This window comes from Frankliniella occidentalis, unplaced genomic scaffold (genome assembly GCF_000697945.3).
Source record: "Frankliniella occidentalis isolate FOCC.00 unplaced genomic scaffold, Focc_3.1 Scaffold53, whole genome shotgun sequence".
Lineage (NCBI taxonomy): Eukaryota > Metazoa > Arthropoda > Insecta > Thysanoptera > Thripidae > Frankliniella > Frankliniella occidentalis.
Window position 1 is genome coordinate 799,201 of NW_026267183.1, and position 15,043 is coordinate 814,243.

At 50.7% G+C, this 15,043-nt stretch overlaps 3 protein-coding genes across 4 annotated transcripts in view; 2 read left to right on the top strand and 1 right to left on the bottom strand.

Moving 5' to 3' along the window:
* The first annotated feature begins 7 nt into the window (after positions 1 to 7).
* Positions 8 to 3,580, top strand: LOC113210911 (uncharacterized). The gene is made up of 7 exons (XM_026429102.2): positions 8 to 995; positions 1,201 to 1,365; positions 1,439 to 1,795; positions 1,867 to 1,929; positions 2,016 to 2,259; positions 2,346 to 2,549; positions 2,635 to 3,580. Exons 1-7 carry the CDS (start codon positions 960 to 962, stop codon positions 3,273 to 3,275), a joined length of 1,710 nt encoding a protein of 569 aa, XP_026284887.1. The 5' UTR covers positions 8 to 959; the 3' UTR covers positions 3,276 to 3,580.
* Positions 3,575 to 15,043, bottom strand: part of LOC113210914 (zinc transporter ZIP13 homolog) — a 13,364-nt gene continuing 1,895 nt past the window's right edge. The window contains exons 1-5 of one of the 2 annotated variants that reach the window (XM_026429108.2): positions 14,258 to 14,937; positions 6,316 to 6,423; positions 5,830 to 6,182; positions 5,470 to 5,746; positions 3,575 to 5,380 (exon numbers count right to left, since the gene is read on the bottom strand). In XM_026429108.2, coding sequence (XP_026284893.1) covers positions 5,205 to 5,380; positions 5,470 to 5,746; positions 5,830 to 6,182; positions 6,316 to 6,423; positions 14,258 to 14,498 — 1,155 coding nt within the window. In that variant the 5' untranslated portion in view covers positions 14,499 to 14,937 and the 3' untranslated portion in view covers positions 3,575 to 5,204. Of the gene's footprint in view, positions 5,381 to 5,469; positions 5,747 to 5,829; positions 6,183 to 6,315; positions 6,424 to 14,257; positions 14,938 to 15,043 lie in introns of those variants that run through there. The other variant, XM_052267533.1, reaches the window with a different exon arrangement.
* The window catches only part of LOC113210912 (F-box/LRR-repeat protein fbxl-1), a 31,229-nt gene continuing 24,021 nt past the window's right edge, over positions 7,836 to 15,043 (top strand). The window contains exon 1 of the mRNA XM_026429103.2: positions 7,836 to 7,973. Coding sequence (XP_026284888.1) covers positions 7,851 to 7,973 — 123 coding nt within the window. The 5' untranslated portion in view covers positions 7,836 to 7,850. The remainder of the gene's footprint in view (positions 7,974 to 15,043) is intronic.

Genomic DNA, 15,043 nt, shown 5'->3' on the forward strand with positions numbered 1-15,043 from the left:
TTCGTTGTTTACTTACCCGATTACCATACCACCTTCATGAAACCACTGCTGCAGATCACAGCAGAATCAAATTTCATTTTCTTATAGAATTAAGGTACGCCCTCCTCATGGATATAGCCTCTACGTTATCGTAAAGAAAATATTCTGATATTTGGTGATGAAACTAAATAGTTTTTCAAATTTATAGTTTAGTTACGCTTAAATTTAATCTTTAATATAGGTTTATAAGGGAGCGCATCAAATAAAGTCAGAGGATTTCTGGAGATCTTAACCGCTTAAAAAATGTAATGGCATACTAAATATATTAATTGTGTGTGGTGGGCAACGACTTGATAGTTAATATTGTCCTTGCTGACTAAATTTTGGGTTTTTGTTAAATTTAGTTCAGTGACAATTATGAAAATAGGCTGAAAGGAAAGGGTACTGAGTATACTCCTGAATCGCCTAATGTACTTTTTACGGGCATTACGCATGTTATGCGCTTTTACACATTAAGTGCAGGACATTTTGTTGCACTTTGCATATGCACCACTAATACTGTTTTTAGGTGACACATGTTCAGCGCATTTTTTGTTCGGTAATGCGCCTTAATTGCAAAATGTACTACTTTATGTGCGATAATAGCACTTTCTTCTCTGCTCGGGCCAGCAATATTTAACATTCAAAAACATTTTAAGGAATTCTCCAGACTACAGCTGTCACAGCTGCAATGCCCACCGGGCGCAGTCGACAGAGAAGACAGAGTCGAGACCGCCGGGCCGAGCCGAACTCCCGACCCCCGCTTCGGTCACTTCGGGTGGCTCCTATACAGCTCCCGTGTGCTCCTCCGTGAAATTCTAGCGGGCTCTCCGAGTTGCACTGTGTTATTGTGTTTACCCGGTGGGAGCTGCGTCTTGTTTTTCTGTCAATCGAGTCTTATACATTTTCAATGAACATTGCTTGTGAAGATAAAGTCAAAAATGTTTGAAGATGACGATGACTTTGAAATTGATGAGGTAAGAGGACAATAATGTATCTTGGTCAACTTTGCTCTCCAGTTAACCTGTAAACATGAGGGTTGACACAATTTTCTCCAAGGTCCACTAATTTTTTTCATTGTTCCTCTTGCAAAAGTTAGTCTTTTTGTTTTAGAGGGAAGTTTCCTTATTCGCATGCAGACTTAAATGGATATCTTTACTGACCAGTAACTTCTCTCTCCAGGAATTTTTGGATGGTGTCTTTGATGCAGAAAAAACAGCTACCAAAAGTGATGACACCTTTAACTCCACACTCAGCAGTCCAGAGAATGGCCCGGTTTGTGATTTGTCATCACCTTCGCGAAAAAGAAAAACCTTGTCACCACGCTCAACACCTCCAGAGCAACAGGTTAGTTCAGGAATCTTTGAGGCTCTACTAGATGGTTTGTCATTATCTGGGGATGCTAAACTTCTCTTTCTAGATAATGTCTCCTGCGCCTGTATTGCGAACAAGTGCAGAAAGTGCTCGACTCATTGCCCAAGCTCAACAGAGACAAGGACCGTCTGGAAGTAAGTCATCTGAAATACTTCAGCGAGAAGGCTCTCACCAGGCAAACCATAGAAATGACACATATTCAGAGATCAGTAGTCATGCAAATCAACCGAGTAATGGTACTTTTAAGTTACCACCTCAACCGTTTCAAAGGAAAAGCCCTTCAGAAAATTTTGAACCGAGAAGCACTGAAATCTCTTTTAATTTGAACACATCAAGAGTGAGACAGAGGAAATTTCCTGGCCCAGCTGGATTATTACCCGAAAGAGGACGAACTCATGGACAGGTAAGTGGAGTGCAAAGTAAGCATTGCTGAGAGCTTTTCTTTTCCTCTAACTTGTTTCATATATCTTACAGGGTCAGCGACCTAACTTTTCTTCACTTCTTGATGTATCTGGGAGTGATTTGGATGACTCTGAGGTCAGTTGCAACAATATTGAGTTAAATGGCGTCATGGTGGTTTATAAACTGATTTCTTGAAAAACTCTATTTTCTGTATCTTGCAGGAGCCCCTATCTTTATGTTCACAATCAACAGCTTCAGTCCTTGAAGATGGACCATGGTCAGCTCTTCAGGCTGACTTTTCTTCCGATGGCCAATGTTTATTAAGACGTTATACAGTTGCTTGGGTAAAACAGAGAGCAGCAGCAAAACAACTTGTTGGACAGAAAGTACCATTCCTTGCGGCTGTTCTACATAACATTGATTGCTCGTCGCCTGACCCTTGTGTTGTTCTTAGAGATTCAACTGGTAAGGCACCCAAGCACAATGAAGTTGAAGAAAAACACATCTGAAGTTGTTTTTTGTTTTCATGTGTTGTTTTTTTTTTTCTTCAGGAGAAATACCAGGTACTCTTCACCGATCTGTTTGGGATAGTTTTGGGGGTCAGCTTATAGCCGGCTCAGCACTAGTATTACGTTTTGTTGGTGTGCTGAGCACAGGCATCTCAGCCCGGCGTCATTATCTCAACATCACATCAAATAATATTGTAACCATTTATAGCTCTCCTCTTTGTGAACCATCCTTATCAGATACAACAAGTGAGTATTTTCAAAATTTTAACATTTTGAAATTGTGTTCTAGAAATTTTTCTGTTATTGTTGATTGTTCTTTTTTTTAAATCAGGAGTTCGAAAAACAGATGTTCATAAATGGACCCTTCATCAATTGATGCAAGCTACTAATAGTTGGGAAGAACAATGTAAAAGAAGAAAGAATCCTGCCGCTCAAACTTCATCTGCATCGAGAAATATGAACCCTAACTCCTCAGGCAACAGTAGCCCTCAGCAATTCTCTTTTAGACCTCCTGGACCAATTTCTAATAGGAGCAGCAGTGTAACTACTAACGCTGCAATTCCCTCTGCAACATCATTCTCAAAACCTTCAGTTGTAGTATCAGGTAACAGGGGGCCTCCTACTATGACCCACCCCAAGGTAGTTAGTATTCCAAACAATTCATCTGTGAGACCTCAGATATTAAATTCGAATATGGGTGCACCACAGAGACCATCTACATCATCTATGCCTCAGACAACTGTTCAAAGTACTGGCCCATTAAGACAGCAAAATCCAACTGCTGGTAACACTGCCACCAATATGCAGGGAAGGTTTGTCCCCAAAAGACCCTCATTATCTTCTCCGCAAGCTAGTTTAAATTCATCTGTTGATTTACAGAGTAGTCGAGATTTATTTTCAGACGCTGATGATATTGATATAAGTAGTGTGTTGGATGGCATTGACTCTGAATCTCTCTTTGGAGACTTTTAGTTTGTATGAACTTATGTTTTATTATTCTGAGGGAAATCTGTTTGCTTCAGATGCATCAGCAGTGATATGAGTAAGCATCTCTCTTGTTTGTGATTTTGTTACCTGGCTGGTTATGGAATATAGTTTTTTTTTTTTTACTCAAAACAATCATTTTGGTGGGTGCACATTAAAAACCCAAGTCCTGTAAACTGATGTTTTCTATTTGGTAGATTTTATTTATTATTTCTGTCTTTGGAAAAAAATTGATGTTCCACATTGTTTAAAGAATGGAAGTCCTTCTCAATTAAATAATACCAATGTTAGTATTTGTTGTCTATGTATATTTAATTTGCTCATGGCATTTATCAAACATGCATTCATGATAACAGCTATTTAAGTTGTCAGACTGACTTAGATAATATTACACCTTGCACAACATACATATAAAATACAAAATATAACATTTACATATCACATTCGGCTAATAATGTTTATCAAAACCTTCAAAGATGAGCACTCTTACTATATAGTACAACCAACCTTCACTGACTACAAACACTGGTAGGAAACTAAATATTTTATGAAATTGTCGCAAATGTAAGAGTGAAAAAAAAACTTTGTAAGGCTTACTGAAGTCCCTCCTCTGGTGATATTTCTTCATTTTAAGTTAAGTACCTCATCAATCAGGTATTTCTTCTCCACACAGAATGAGAAAGAGGGAATATGTCCCCGTTTAAAATTACAAAGTAGGACAACAGCATGCAGATCATCAAAAAGAATCATAGAAAGGGTCCATTATTTGAATAATCAATTTCTTTACGCAAGTGTTACGAACTTGACCTTATTCCTATCAGAGTATACTGATCAGAAAGTCTTAGACAAGAGAAAACCTTGTACCAAAAGTCTGAATATCTTGATGAACAAGTCTACACTAGTCACAGTATTGTAGACCAACAGAGGAGAAATGTTACACGATCTATGTTTTTCTCCTGCTAAAACTTTTAATATTAACATCTACATAACTATTTACAATGAAAAATAACAATGATGTAAAATATGGTAATTCCCTTAGAAAAAATCAAAAGTAAAGCTGCAGCTCTTTAAAAAAGATTATGTAAAAAACAGATAACATGGATGTTAAAATGAATAGCTTACATACTTCTTTTGACAGTTACTACAAAAACACAATAACCTTAGTTTTGTCTTTGTTTAACAATGTGACACAAATGACTACTACTATGAATATTGAGATATGCTATTACTTAGACGACACAGAATTCTTTTATAGTTGTTGTTGCCATACAACATCTACAGAAGAAAACCAGCATACAGTCACAGCCGTTAGACATACAACTTTCATAAAATTTGGTAAAGAAAACCAAACAGTACAGAAAGATATGAATTACACAGTACTGATGAATGAAATACTTAAAATATGCTCTGCAACAGAGGTGCATCTTCAGTCATTATGTTTTCCAATTTTTCAATAATAGTGCTATTAATCTAACTTAAATGGGTAAGAAATTACGTAAATAAGATTAATACAAAACCTAGAACAATGCAAAAGTATGCTCTTTCTTTGGTACAAACTTACAACAGGTATAAATATGACATTGAAGACTTAGTTAAAAAGCATAAAATTCATTACTTTGTATCTGTCAGATTGAGTGGTATGGCTACCTCAAACACTTGGTTTATTGTCACTTCTATTATGGCACTGATCCTAGCTAATACTATCCATTTAAGCAGCACATAATCTCTTGATATTCAAATGTATCCTGAGCAAGTTTGTGGAAAAAGTTTGAAGAGAATAGATTGTTTAATACATAACAAGTGAAAAATTTATGGCTTTTGTTCAAAATAATAAGTGGGTCTATCTTACATTCCAACTAATTTATCGATTACTGAGGCACACTCACAACACTCACATGGGTGTAATCACAGACCTTTTCACTCAACAAGAATTGTCATAGCAGCCATGACAGCTATGCCAGCCAATAATGAGGACATTTGCTTCAGGGATTCCCAAGAGTTCTTCTCCCTAATTAATTCAGGAAGAACAGTCACCAAAGCAATGTGAAGAAATCCGCCAGCGGTGAAAGGAAGAATCCATGATGTTTTGGCCTCTGTACAAAAAATTGAAACACATCAATAACTTCCATTTTCATTGTTATTTTTGAATGTAAAGAACAAATAACCGAATGATTACACTTACCGACTGAGCCTCCAGCCTCACTGAATGCTACAGCAACCATAGCACCCAAAAGGCCAGTGAAAGCTGTACAGAGTTGTGCCCATGCTGCCTCCCAGCGAGTAAACCCGGCTCGCAATAGAATGGCAAAATCGCCAACCTCATGGGGAATTTCATGGACAAGAATGGCTAGTGTGGACAGAGCTCCAACACGGAAAGAAATCAGAAAACTTCCACCCACAGCTAAACCATGAGTGAAATTGTCGATACTGTTTGCCATCAAGTTAAGGTAGCCTGACATCTAAAACAAAGGAAAAACCCAATAGTTATAGAAAGACATATATAGTTTAGGTAGGTGCCAGCAAACATTTAATATCAACATACCTGTTTGCCTCCAATTTTCTTTGCAGCTTTTTCGCTTTTAGGCGCTTTTACAGTTTCTAAATGAGACTTTGTAGCTGTGCCATTGGGAATATGTCCATTGGACAATTTAGCTTTTCCATTAGCCACTGGTACATTATTGTTGTTTTCAAGAGAAGTGCTTTTCTTCTGTGTCACAGCCAAAACAATAGGAACTTTGTCTTTTTCTGTTTCTCTCTTCTCCACCTCTTCCTCTTCCTCCTCTTCTTCATCGTCATCGTCAGATGGTGCAAATAATTTTTCAGCAATAACAAAGACAACCAGTCCAGTCAGAACCCAAGCTCCGACAGAAAATGAAGGATGAGAAGATTCTCCTCCTGAAACAATAAAAAAAATAAAAAATAAAACACTGCCCGCTATTTTTTTGTTTTTTTTTTTGTTTTTTTTTTTGTTTTTTTTTTTTAAAGTTGAATTGTACAGGTCACCATGATAACGTGCACACTCACTCACCCAACTTCTGCCGGCTGGCCCACGCCTCCGGCAGCAGGTGCAGGAACACGTCGCCGAGGAGGCCGCCCACCGCGAAGCTCAGCAGCACCTTGAGGGTGCGCGCGCCGGCTGCAACAGCAAAAAGGCACAACGTGAGGACCAGCAAACAACACACACTTGAGGACCTATGCAGTGCCAAGGGCCCGCCTGTTGGGGAGGTATGGTGCCCGGTGCCCGCGGTGCCCGGGCCTAGGGTAACCCACCGCCACTCAACACGACGACAGATCTCAATCCAATCTAAATTTACCGACGCTGGCAAGCGTGGTGCAGTAATTGCAACGGTGGAAGGGGCGGGGAGGCAGGTCCCCCGATCAGTTCGATCAGTTCACATCGCGCCGTTCAGTCAGCTGGGCGAGATCGGCGCCGCCTCGCCGCCCCCCGAGCCGCGTGCGTCCCCCACAGGACAGCATTGCCCGGCCCGCGCGGACCCGCCGCATTAGCCGACGGTCATTAGCCCTCCGCGGAAAGGGAAAGTCAATGAGCCGCAGCCCGGGGCGCGGCGGGCGGGTCGCGGGCGACGGCGGCGGCTGAGGAGCAGTTCGCCCCCGCCCACCAACCACCCCCCGGCGGCGGCAGGGCCCCGCAGGCCTCGCAGGCAGCCCCACCGGCACCCGCGCCGCGCCCCCGCCCGCCAAAAGGTAGGCAGGCGAGCCCTCGCCGCCCACCTCCTCCTCCTCCTCACCCCGGCACACTCTAAATGGGGAGGGACAATTTTTGTACCTTAGTTAGATGTGTCTTTGAGCACATCTTCATCAGATACAAATTTGTCTGTACAGAGGTACAAAGTGTACCTAGGCTAGGTACAAATGCTATATTTTGTATGTGACTTGGATGCAAATTTGCATTTGGTTTAGATGTGCTCAAAGACACATCCAGCCTACGTACAAAAATTGTCCCTCGCCATTTAGTGTGCAGGTGGGGTCAGCATCAGACCTGCCCCGTCATGCGTTGCCGAGGCCGCCGCCAGACACATTCGACACGATCCGGACGGGGTCAGGGCAGTGCCCCCCAGGGCCCCGGCAGGGCAGAGGCCTGCTGCACGCCCATCCATGAGGGCACCCTCCTCCTGACCGAGTAGCCATCATGCACCAAACTCCCACCTCCCCCCGCGCCCGGCCGCGCGCCCACGTTCAAGCGGCGTGCTACAAATGCAAGCACCTTATCTGCCCGAGCAGCAAATCATTGCTACATAGTGTTGCCTCGAGAGGGAAAAAGGAAAAATAAAAACGAAAACTCAGATACGATACGTGTCGCACCTTCTCGACACGACACGGAACCTAAATCGCGTAGGGGCGTTCGAGTGCTTGAGGCGGCCGGCACGTCACGCGTGTTTAGCATAATCAGCTCGAGGTGAAACAAACAAGTGCACCGCCTAACAGTATGTGATTCACCGCCAAGCAGGCAAACACCCACGCGCCGCCGAAAGAGCTTTCGAACAGTCGCTTGTTCACTATTCAACAACTACTATATATGCCCTTTCGTTTCCGCCATTGCAGATGGCGGCCGTCCCCGTGGGCCCGGCGGGCCAGGAGCTCATGAAGTCGGCCTTCATGTCCATCTACAAGATGAGCCACCAGCCCTTCGTCATGGTCGGGGCCGAGCCAGAGATCAGCCTCGAGGTGAGTCGTCTCCTGCTGCACCCTTCACGTGCTCGTCAAATCGCAATGACCGGTTCAGCAGTACCCCGCTAACGAGAAGGAGAGCTGGTGTGAGGGGTGAGGTTGAGGAAGAGGAGCAAGGGGGGATTTGCGAGGAGCAGCGTGGGGAGGAGGAGGCCCTAACCTGGCCACAGTTGGCCGCCTAGAGGGCCTCCTCGCGGGCCTGACCTCTCGCGGGGCAAAAGCCTCGGCAGAGCGGCCCCCTTTCATCCGCCCATTGAGCACGCCCGCCAGGACCGCTTCCGCTTCAACTTGGGGTGGAGGTGGGGGGGCAGACCTAGCCCGACGATAGGCCGGCCGGCGGGGAGGAGCCGTCTGTCCCCACGCCACGCCGTGGGAACGCCGCCCTCGTGGGCCTGAAGGGGGAGGCCGTCAAACACCACAGAGGGAGGCGGCCGACGAAGAACGAGAACGGCGTAGATGAGCGCGAGTGCGTGTGGGCGAGCGGAGAGGACGGCAGGTGTGCGTCCTGCCGCCGCACTAGAGAAGGCGTGCGCCAGGCCGATCCTGCAGCTGCTTAAGGATCCGCACGGGATCAGGGACCCGCCAGAGGCAGCCGCCACCGCCGCCGGCCGGCTGCTGCCCAGAGGAGCACCTTGTTGTCGTTGTGAATTCAAGGTTAACCCCTGGCCTGAAGGAGGGGGGGGGGGGGGGGCACGGCGGCTGCGTACCAACGGCTAGCGAATCAAGTGGAACCAGACAGGCCGTGCTGGAGCGAGCGGCCGACACGCCGCCGCGGCCGAGAGTGAGACGCGACGGCCAACAGTCATTTTGCGCAATATTCTCCATCCGATCGGATCCAATCCAATAAACTCGCCACAGCCAGCCCGCCTCGAAAGCAAACACAATAATTACGGTTGAATAAAGAAACGGGCCTGTTTAAAGTTCAGGCGTCCTCATACAAGAGGATATACGGATGTGATCTCGGAGAGTTGCAGGTGTTAACGCAGCTGCTGCTGCTCCATCCGATTCAGGAAAACACGCGATCATCGCGTGATCGCCGCACCGGTCCAAGCGGCGCGCCCCGCCCCGCCGAGAAAAGAAACAAGACCGTTTGTCTGCCGCGATACCCGGAAAAATCGTACAACACACACCATCCGTCCGTTTGCCGCCGCTCGGCCAAGGGGGAAGGCGGAGGTGGTGAGGGGGGAGGGGGAGATGAGCTGTCTCTGTCCCTCTCGGCGCAGCGCCGGGTGAGGGAGCGGGACGGGCAGAGACACAGAGACTGATAAGGCGGAGGTGTACACTGCAGGAGGGGAAGGGGATGAGGAGGGGCTTGCTAGCAGCAGCTGCCTGCAAGCCACGATCCGAAAGGCGACATGTTTTCCCCAGTTGTCTTATTATTTGCCTCCCCCTGTGCGCGCGTCTCACGGGCCGCGGGCACCACCGGCGCTGCTGTCTGTGCACAGCAGTAGTAGCCCGAGAGAGAGGAGCGTCTGCGGGGCCGAGCGCCTGTGGGGTAGGCAACGCGGGCACATCCGTGCGCTGCACGCCCGGGGTGCGCCTACCCACCGGGCGCTCCCGGCCCACGAGGGAGGCGGGCGCGGGGCGCGGCCGACTGGAGGTATGGGCGAAAATCTGAGGGAAAGGACAAGAACTTGGGAGACTATAGAGTCCTACAGTGGGATTCTAGGAGACTATAGTCTCTACTTGAACCAGGAATTGAGGCGTCGTATGTCAAGCCGCCTGCTATGGGCACCTCCCGGCGTAAACATCACCGCGTTGAACCACAGCCATAAATACGAGACGGCCCACTGCCGTCTCCAGGAAGGGTATGCCTACTGAAACAAGAAACCCCTGTCAAGAAGGCGACTCGAGTGGCCCAAACAACTGGGTCGGGCGACAGAGTCACCCAGCTGCCGGGCAAGGGCAGTGCACCCCCAGAGAGGGCTGCCCCGGGAGGTGCCCGCCCGAGCAAGAGTGCGGCGAGTACAAGCGGACCGCGCGGCGCCACAGGCCGCACTGCCGCATGCATCATGCAGAACAGATAGGCTCTGCACGGGGTGCAAAGTTCAGGCGGTGGCGGCGGCTTGCAGCGCAGAGCTCGCCGATAACAAAGGCCCTGCGTGTGTGCGGCGGGCCCGGGCGGCGTGGCGTGGCGGGGCGTGGCGGGGCGTGGCGGGGGCGGGCTATCGCCATCATCGGGACGCAGGGGGCAGCAGTGCCGCCTCATCGCATTGGCTCGGCAGCAGCCACTCCAGAACCAGACGAGAAAGTGTCAACACTGCAGCAAAGAGTACTACAAACAGATCGGCGCGCGCGGAGCCGCGGCCGCGGCCCGACGGGCGCGGGCGGCGTGGCTGAGGCGCGGAGGGGCGCGTTAATTTAAACTTCACGAGCACAAGACTATGCATGTGCCTCGCGAGGCCTCGAGTAGCCGCCGATGAAACCTTTGGGGGCCTTGGGGTGAACAAAGACGGAAATGTCCCCCATGTTGCCGCGCGGGCGCGGTCTGTACCCCCCGGGCAGGCACCTCCACCTCTCCGATAACCCCAGCAGAACCCCCAACGACGACCGTCTCGCTCGCTGCTGCTGCTGCTGCTGCCTGAGCATTTAGCGCGCGGGACATGACATGGCGGCCACAGGACACGCCCTGCTGCCTGCTGCACCCCTCCCGCGCTCGGCTCGCGTCCGACTGTCATCTGTCATCCTATGCCGTTTGCTCTCCTCTTCTGGCCACCGTCGCCGTCGGCAGCCTCTCTGTCGGCATGCAGACCTGTTGCGCAACCTCAGCCGCCCGCATACACGAGGCTCATCGGGCTGACAAAAGGAATACGCAGAGCGTCGAAGCGATAAAAGCCCCCCCCCCCCCTCACTCCTCCTTTCCCTTACCCTGCTCCAGTGCGACGCAGCAGACCGCGGCGGATGACACACGGACAAAAACAGCTTTTGTTCTGCGAATTTTTATTTCGCCACCACCACAGGCATCCTGATCATGTGTGTGCCTTTTAAATGTTGTTTTATTCTCGCTCGCTGGCTGCTGGAGTGGCAGTACTAGCACCCCCCCCCCCCTCCCCTCTGCCGCCCGTCCGCGTACACAACTTTTTATTTTGGCTTGGGGGGGGGGGGGCGAAAATCACGAAACGATCGCCATAATTTTCCAGCAGGCGACGACGGGGCACTTCCCCGGGCACGGCGGCGTCGTCGCCGATGCGCTCGTCGGTGGCGCGACGGCAGGCGATAGGCAGGCGACGCTCTTCCGGGAAATCAAAGAGCCAAAGCAGTTTAGTGCGGCACTCACGCTCCAGCTGATTGGTGCGCAGCCGCGACCATAACCAGCAGCATTACCATATAATCACCAGCGAACGACACTTCCAGGCGGATAGCTATCTTGTCAAAGACAAACTCTCTAGAGAGTTATGAGTGTATATAGTGGAGCTTGTCCTCAACCAATCCGCGCGGGTGCGGCAGAACCGGCAGAGCACACAGAGTTGGCAACGCTGCTGGACCTCCCCGCCCCGCCCCCCGTGTCCCCCTCGCCAAAGAGAAGCCAAGCAGCAGCCCATGAGCTCAGAGCAGCCATGGGCCGGCATGAGAGTATAGCCTTGGTGGAGCCCCTCCCTTCGGGGGAGAGAGAGAAGAGAGGGGAGGGGGGGGGGCTTCCGAGAACGGGCGTCGTCGGGTATGCCAAACACTAGACCAGGTCGGCAAACGGCGGCGGCTCGTTCGACCGGCGAGTATGTAGTATATATAATGACCAATCGACCGGCCAAATCAAATCGATCGCGCGTGGGAAATGGGAATAGTTTGTCGCCCGCTCACCGCGATCACGCAAGTCGAGTGGCCGCTCGACGCACGGACCTGTTACGTTGTCACAAAAGTAGCGCCGCGACGACGTCCCTCCTCCTCCTCTTTGGTTTATCGGGCGCGACCGCGAAGAAGAAGTATCGGCGCAGGAGGAAGTGCAGGCGGCGGCGGGGGTTGTGTGCAGGCGTTGCAGGCCGCCCGCCGCCGCCACCACTGCCTGGCACCACGTGTCGCGCGCTGGGCGGACTGTACCCAGCGGGCTTACGGACCACGCCGGGATCAGGACTTGATTGATGGGCCCTCCTTCCGATAAGCAAAAGGAGTCCCCGACGCGGGCGGCGGCGGCACAGCTACCACACAGCCCCGGCGACAGAGCCCCGCCCCAGGCCCCACAGGGACGAGGACGAGTCGGTGCACCGCAACGGGGATGAGTCGTTAGAGTTTGCAGTCGGTCGCGGCCACAACCCCGCGGCGCGCTTACCCGACAGTCTTCTGTCCCTCTCACTCATATAGCTGACGTGAGATGGGAGTGAGAGAGACGGGAGACTGTCGGGGAGGCTCGCCGGAGTAGCGTCCGACCGACTGCATCCTCTTGATCGCCTTCGCGACCTGAGCAGGGCACTACCGCCGACGGATCGGGCCAGCCAGCCGGCCAGCTGGCTCTGCCGCTTACGGTGAAGTGATGATAAGCCCTATGGAGATTGCCGTGCGCGCCGCTACGCAGACTCCCTTTTGCCCGTCCTCTCTATACTTTTCCACCCGCCGCCCTGGACCACCCCACAGACTCCCCTGGACCAAACAGACGCTGCACTACACTACACACGCACCCGGGCGCATTCCTCCTGCCGCTGCGCCGCGCCGCCGGCCGGTGGGTCACGCCACGCCACGCCTCGCTCACACAGACCGGTTATATGTGTATCAAAGCCTTTTTTGGTCCCCGACGACGACGACCCGACCTACTCATACACCGTTCGAAGGAGAGAGGGGGCAACAACAAAAAAACGCGTCTAGACCAAAACAATCGCAGTAAATTGTCCTCGTTGGCACTCCCCACAGCCTGTGTGCCGCCGGTTCCGCCCCCTGGCCTTCCCTCCCCCCGCGCCGCCGCGGGTCGATACGGCCGATACGACCCCAACCTGCGCCACGCAACCCCCTCGGCTGCACGCGCCCTCGACAGCACGGAGGATCGGAACGGAATAACCTTCAATTCTTCTCGAAAGAATGAGGCCGGCCACACACGATCGACCAAACGTATCGCCTCCTCCGGAGGACGTATGCACGACGTCATCCTCCACTTAGGCCCCGCAGCAGCACCACCTGCGCCCCGGCGGGTCCCCGCCCCGCCCACGCGTCGGGCGGGGCGTAAGTGAATCGCGTGACGTCAGGCCTTATCACCCCCTGGCAGCAGCGAGTACCGCTGGAGGCACCCCCCACCCCCCTCACTTCCCCACAAATCCAATTCCCACCCGACGCCCACTCCGCGCGGCCATGCAGTGAGCCGTGCAAACCGAACGACTGAGGACCGAAAGGCAGACTTAGACTGAGTTATTGTGACCATCTTGTATAAACCCAAAACAATGTGTATCACAAGTGACTCAACTTGCCCAACAACGTCCTCCGTTTCAGTTTGGAGAGGATAGAAAAATACAAGTCGGACTAATGTTGGGCAATGTGCTGAGGGGGCAGAAAAAAAATGGCAAGACTGTTGCAACTAAAGCCTCAGACAAAGTCAAATGTTACTTCAAAAACAACCGGAGAAAAAATTGGGAGGACTCTTTTATCTGGATGATGGATGTGATTCAGATAGTATGTCCGTTCTCCTTGCAAATCCCTGTCACAGTTTAAGTAAGGATTAAGTGCTTGACACATTATCAGAGAAGTCAGTGGCTACATATTACTTGGTGTTTCAATGTGGATTGACAAACACAGACAGGATAATTAATACGGAATAAAAATAAATGACGTGATTCTCTTACATTTGCAGTACTCATTATAACATTGAAACTCAATGTTCGCGGAATATTGCCGAAGCAGTTGTCATGCCTCATAGTGGTTAGGAACAAGATATGCAGGCAAAAAATAAGTCAGTAATAATAAAAATATTGACAAAAGATCAATTTTAAATTAGATTAAGAAAGGACAATATCTGGAAATTAGGAATGTGACATCAGTTAAATGAGGAAAAAAGAGAGTATTGGTGTGGTTGATTTGGTCGAGGACCATAAAAACATCATTTCTTTTTAGTTTCAAAGGGCCTACAAAGGGCTAGGGAGCTTCTAGAACGTTTCATAACATTTTACTGGTTCAACGAAACAAGAGAGAAAGTCCAATAGGTGTGGGTTCAGAATCCTTCGCCACCCTTAAATCCTGAAGAAACGTCCCGTTCGCCGTCAATCACGACGTCACAATGACTTTTAAGACCAAAACAAACTGACGAAAACAAGCAGCCGAGCAGGAGCGCGTCGCTGACCAGATGAGGTTATGTTACCCCTACCCACCTCCGTGCTTCATGCTGACTCCAGAGTCGATGGGGATGACGAGCAGGGGCAGGATGCCGCTGAGGCCCACGACGACCGACCCGATGGCCGACAGGATCCAAGGGTGGTACTCCATCTGGGGCAGCAGGCTTGTCACCTCCTGGAGCACCCGCCTGTACACAGTGTCGGGCACTGTCACATTGTCCCAGGGCGAGCTGAGGGACATGCAGTCCTCGGCCAAGTCCATCGCGGTGCACATCATGTTCTACAGAGTCTCGTTCAGTTTTCAGGGGTCGACACGGCCCGACAGCGACCCACAGTCACCCGCCACAGTCACAGTCACACGGTCACAGCATGAATCGCACGAGGAACGGGTTGAGACGCCGCAGGATGAGACGAGGACAGCAAAACGGCCGCGAAGGGACTCGACTGCTCTACACTCCAACGTCGAGGAGAACACACTGATTCTGCCCCGGATGGAGGTATGCAGCTCCCCTCTACACTCCTATCGCCACAATCGACTGCAATCTAGACTGGGATCAATCGCGGGTGCTTATCCATCGGGCATTCAAGTGCGCCAAGCGACGCGGCCAGAGCTGAGTCGAGTCCTGAAGCAGCACAGTTCACGCGAGACGCAGGAGGCGGAGGGTTCGGGCCCGTGCGCGGAGTTCAGCCAGACTGCCTACAGCTTTGTTTACAGTCTCGGGCTCGGGCCTCGGCGTGCGCGCGCGCGCCGTGAGCCCCCCTCTTCCCTCATCCCCTCTCCTCTCCTCCGCCCGCCCGCCGCGCCCCTTCCCTCCCCCTCCC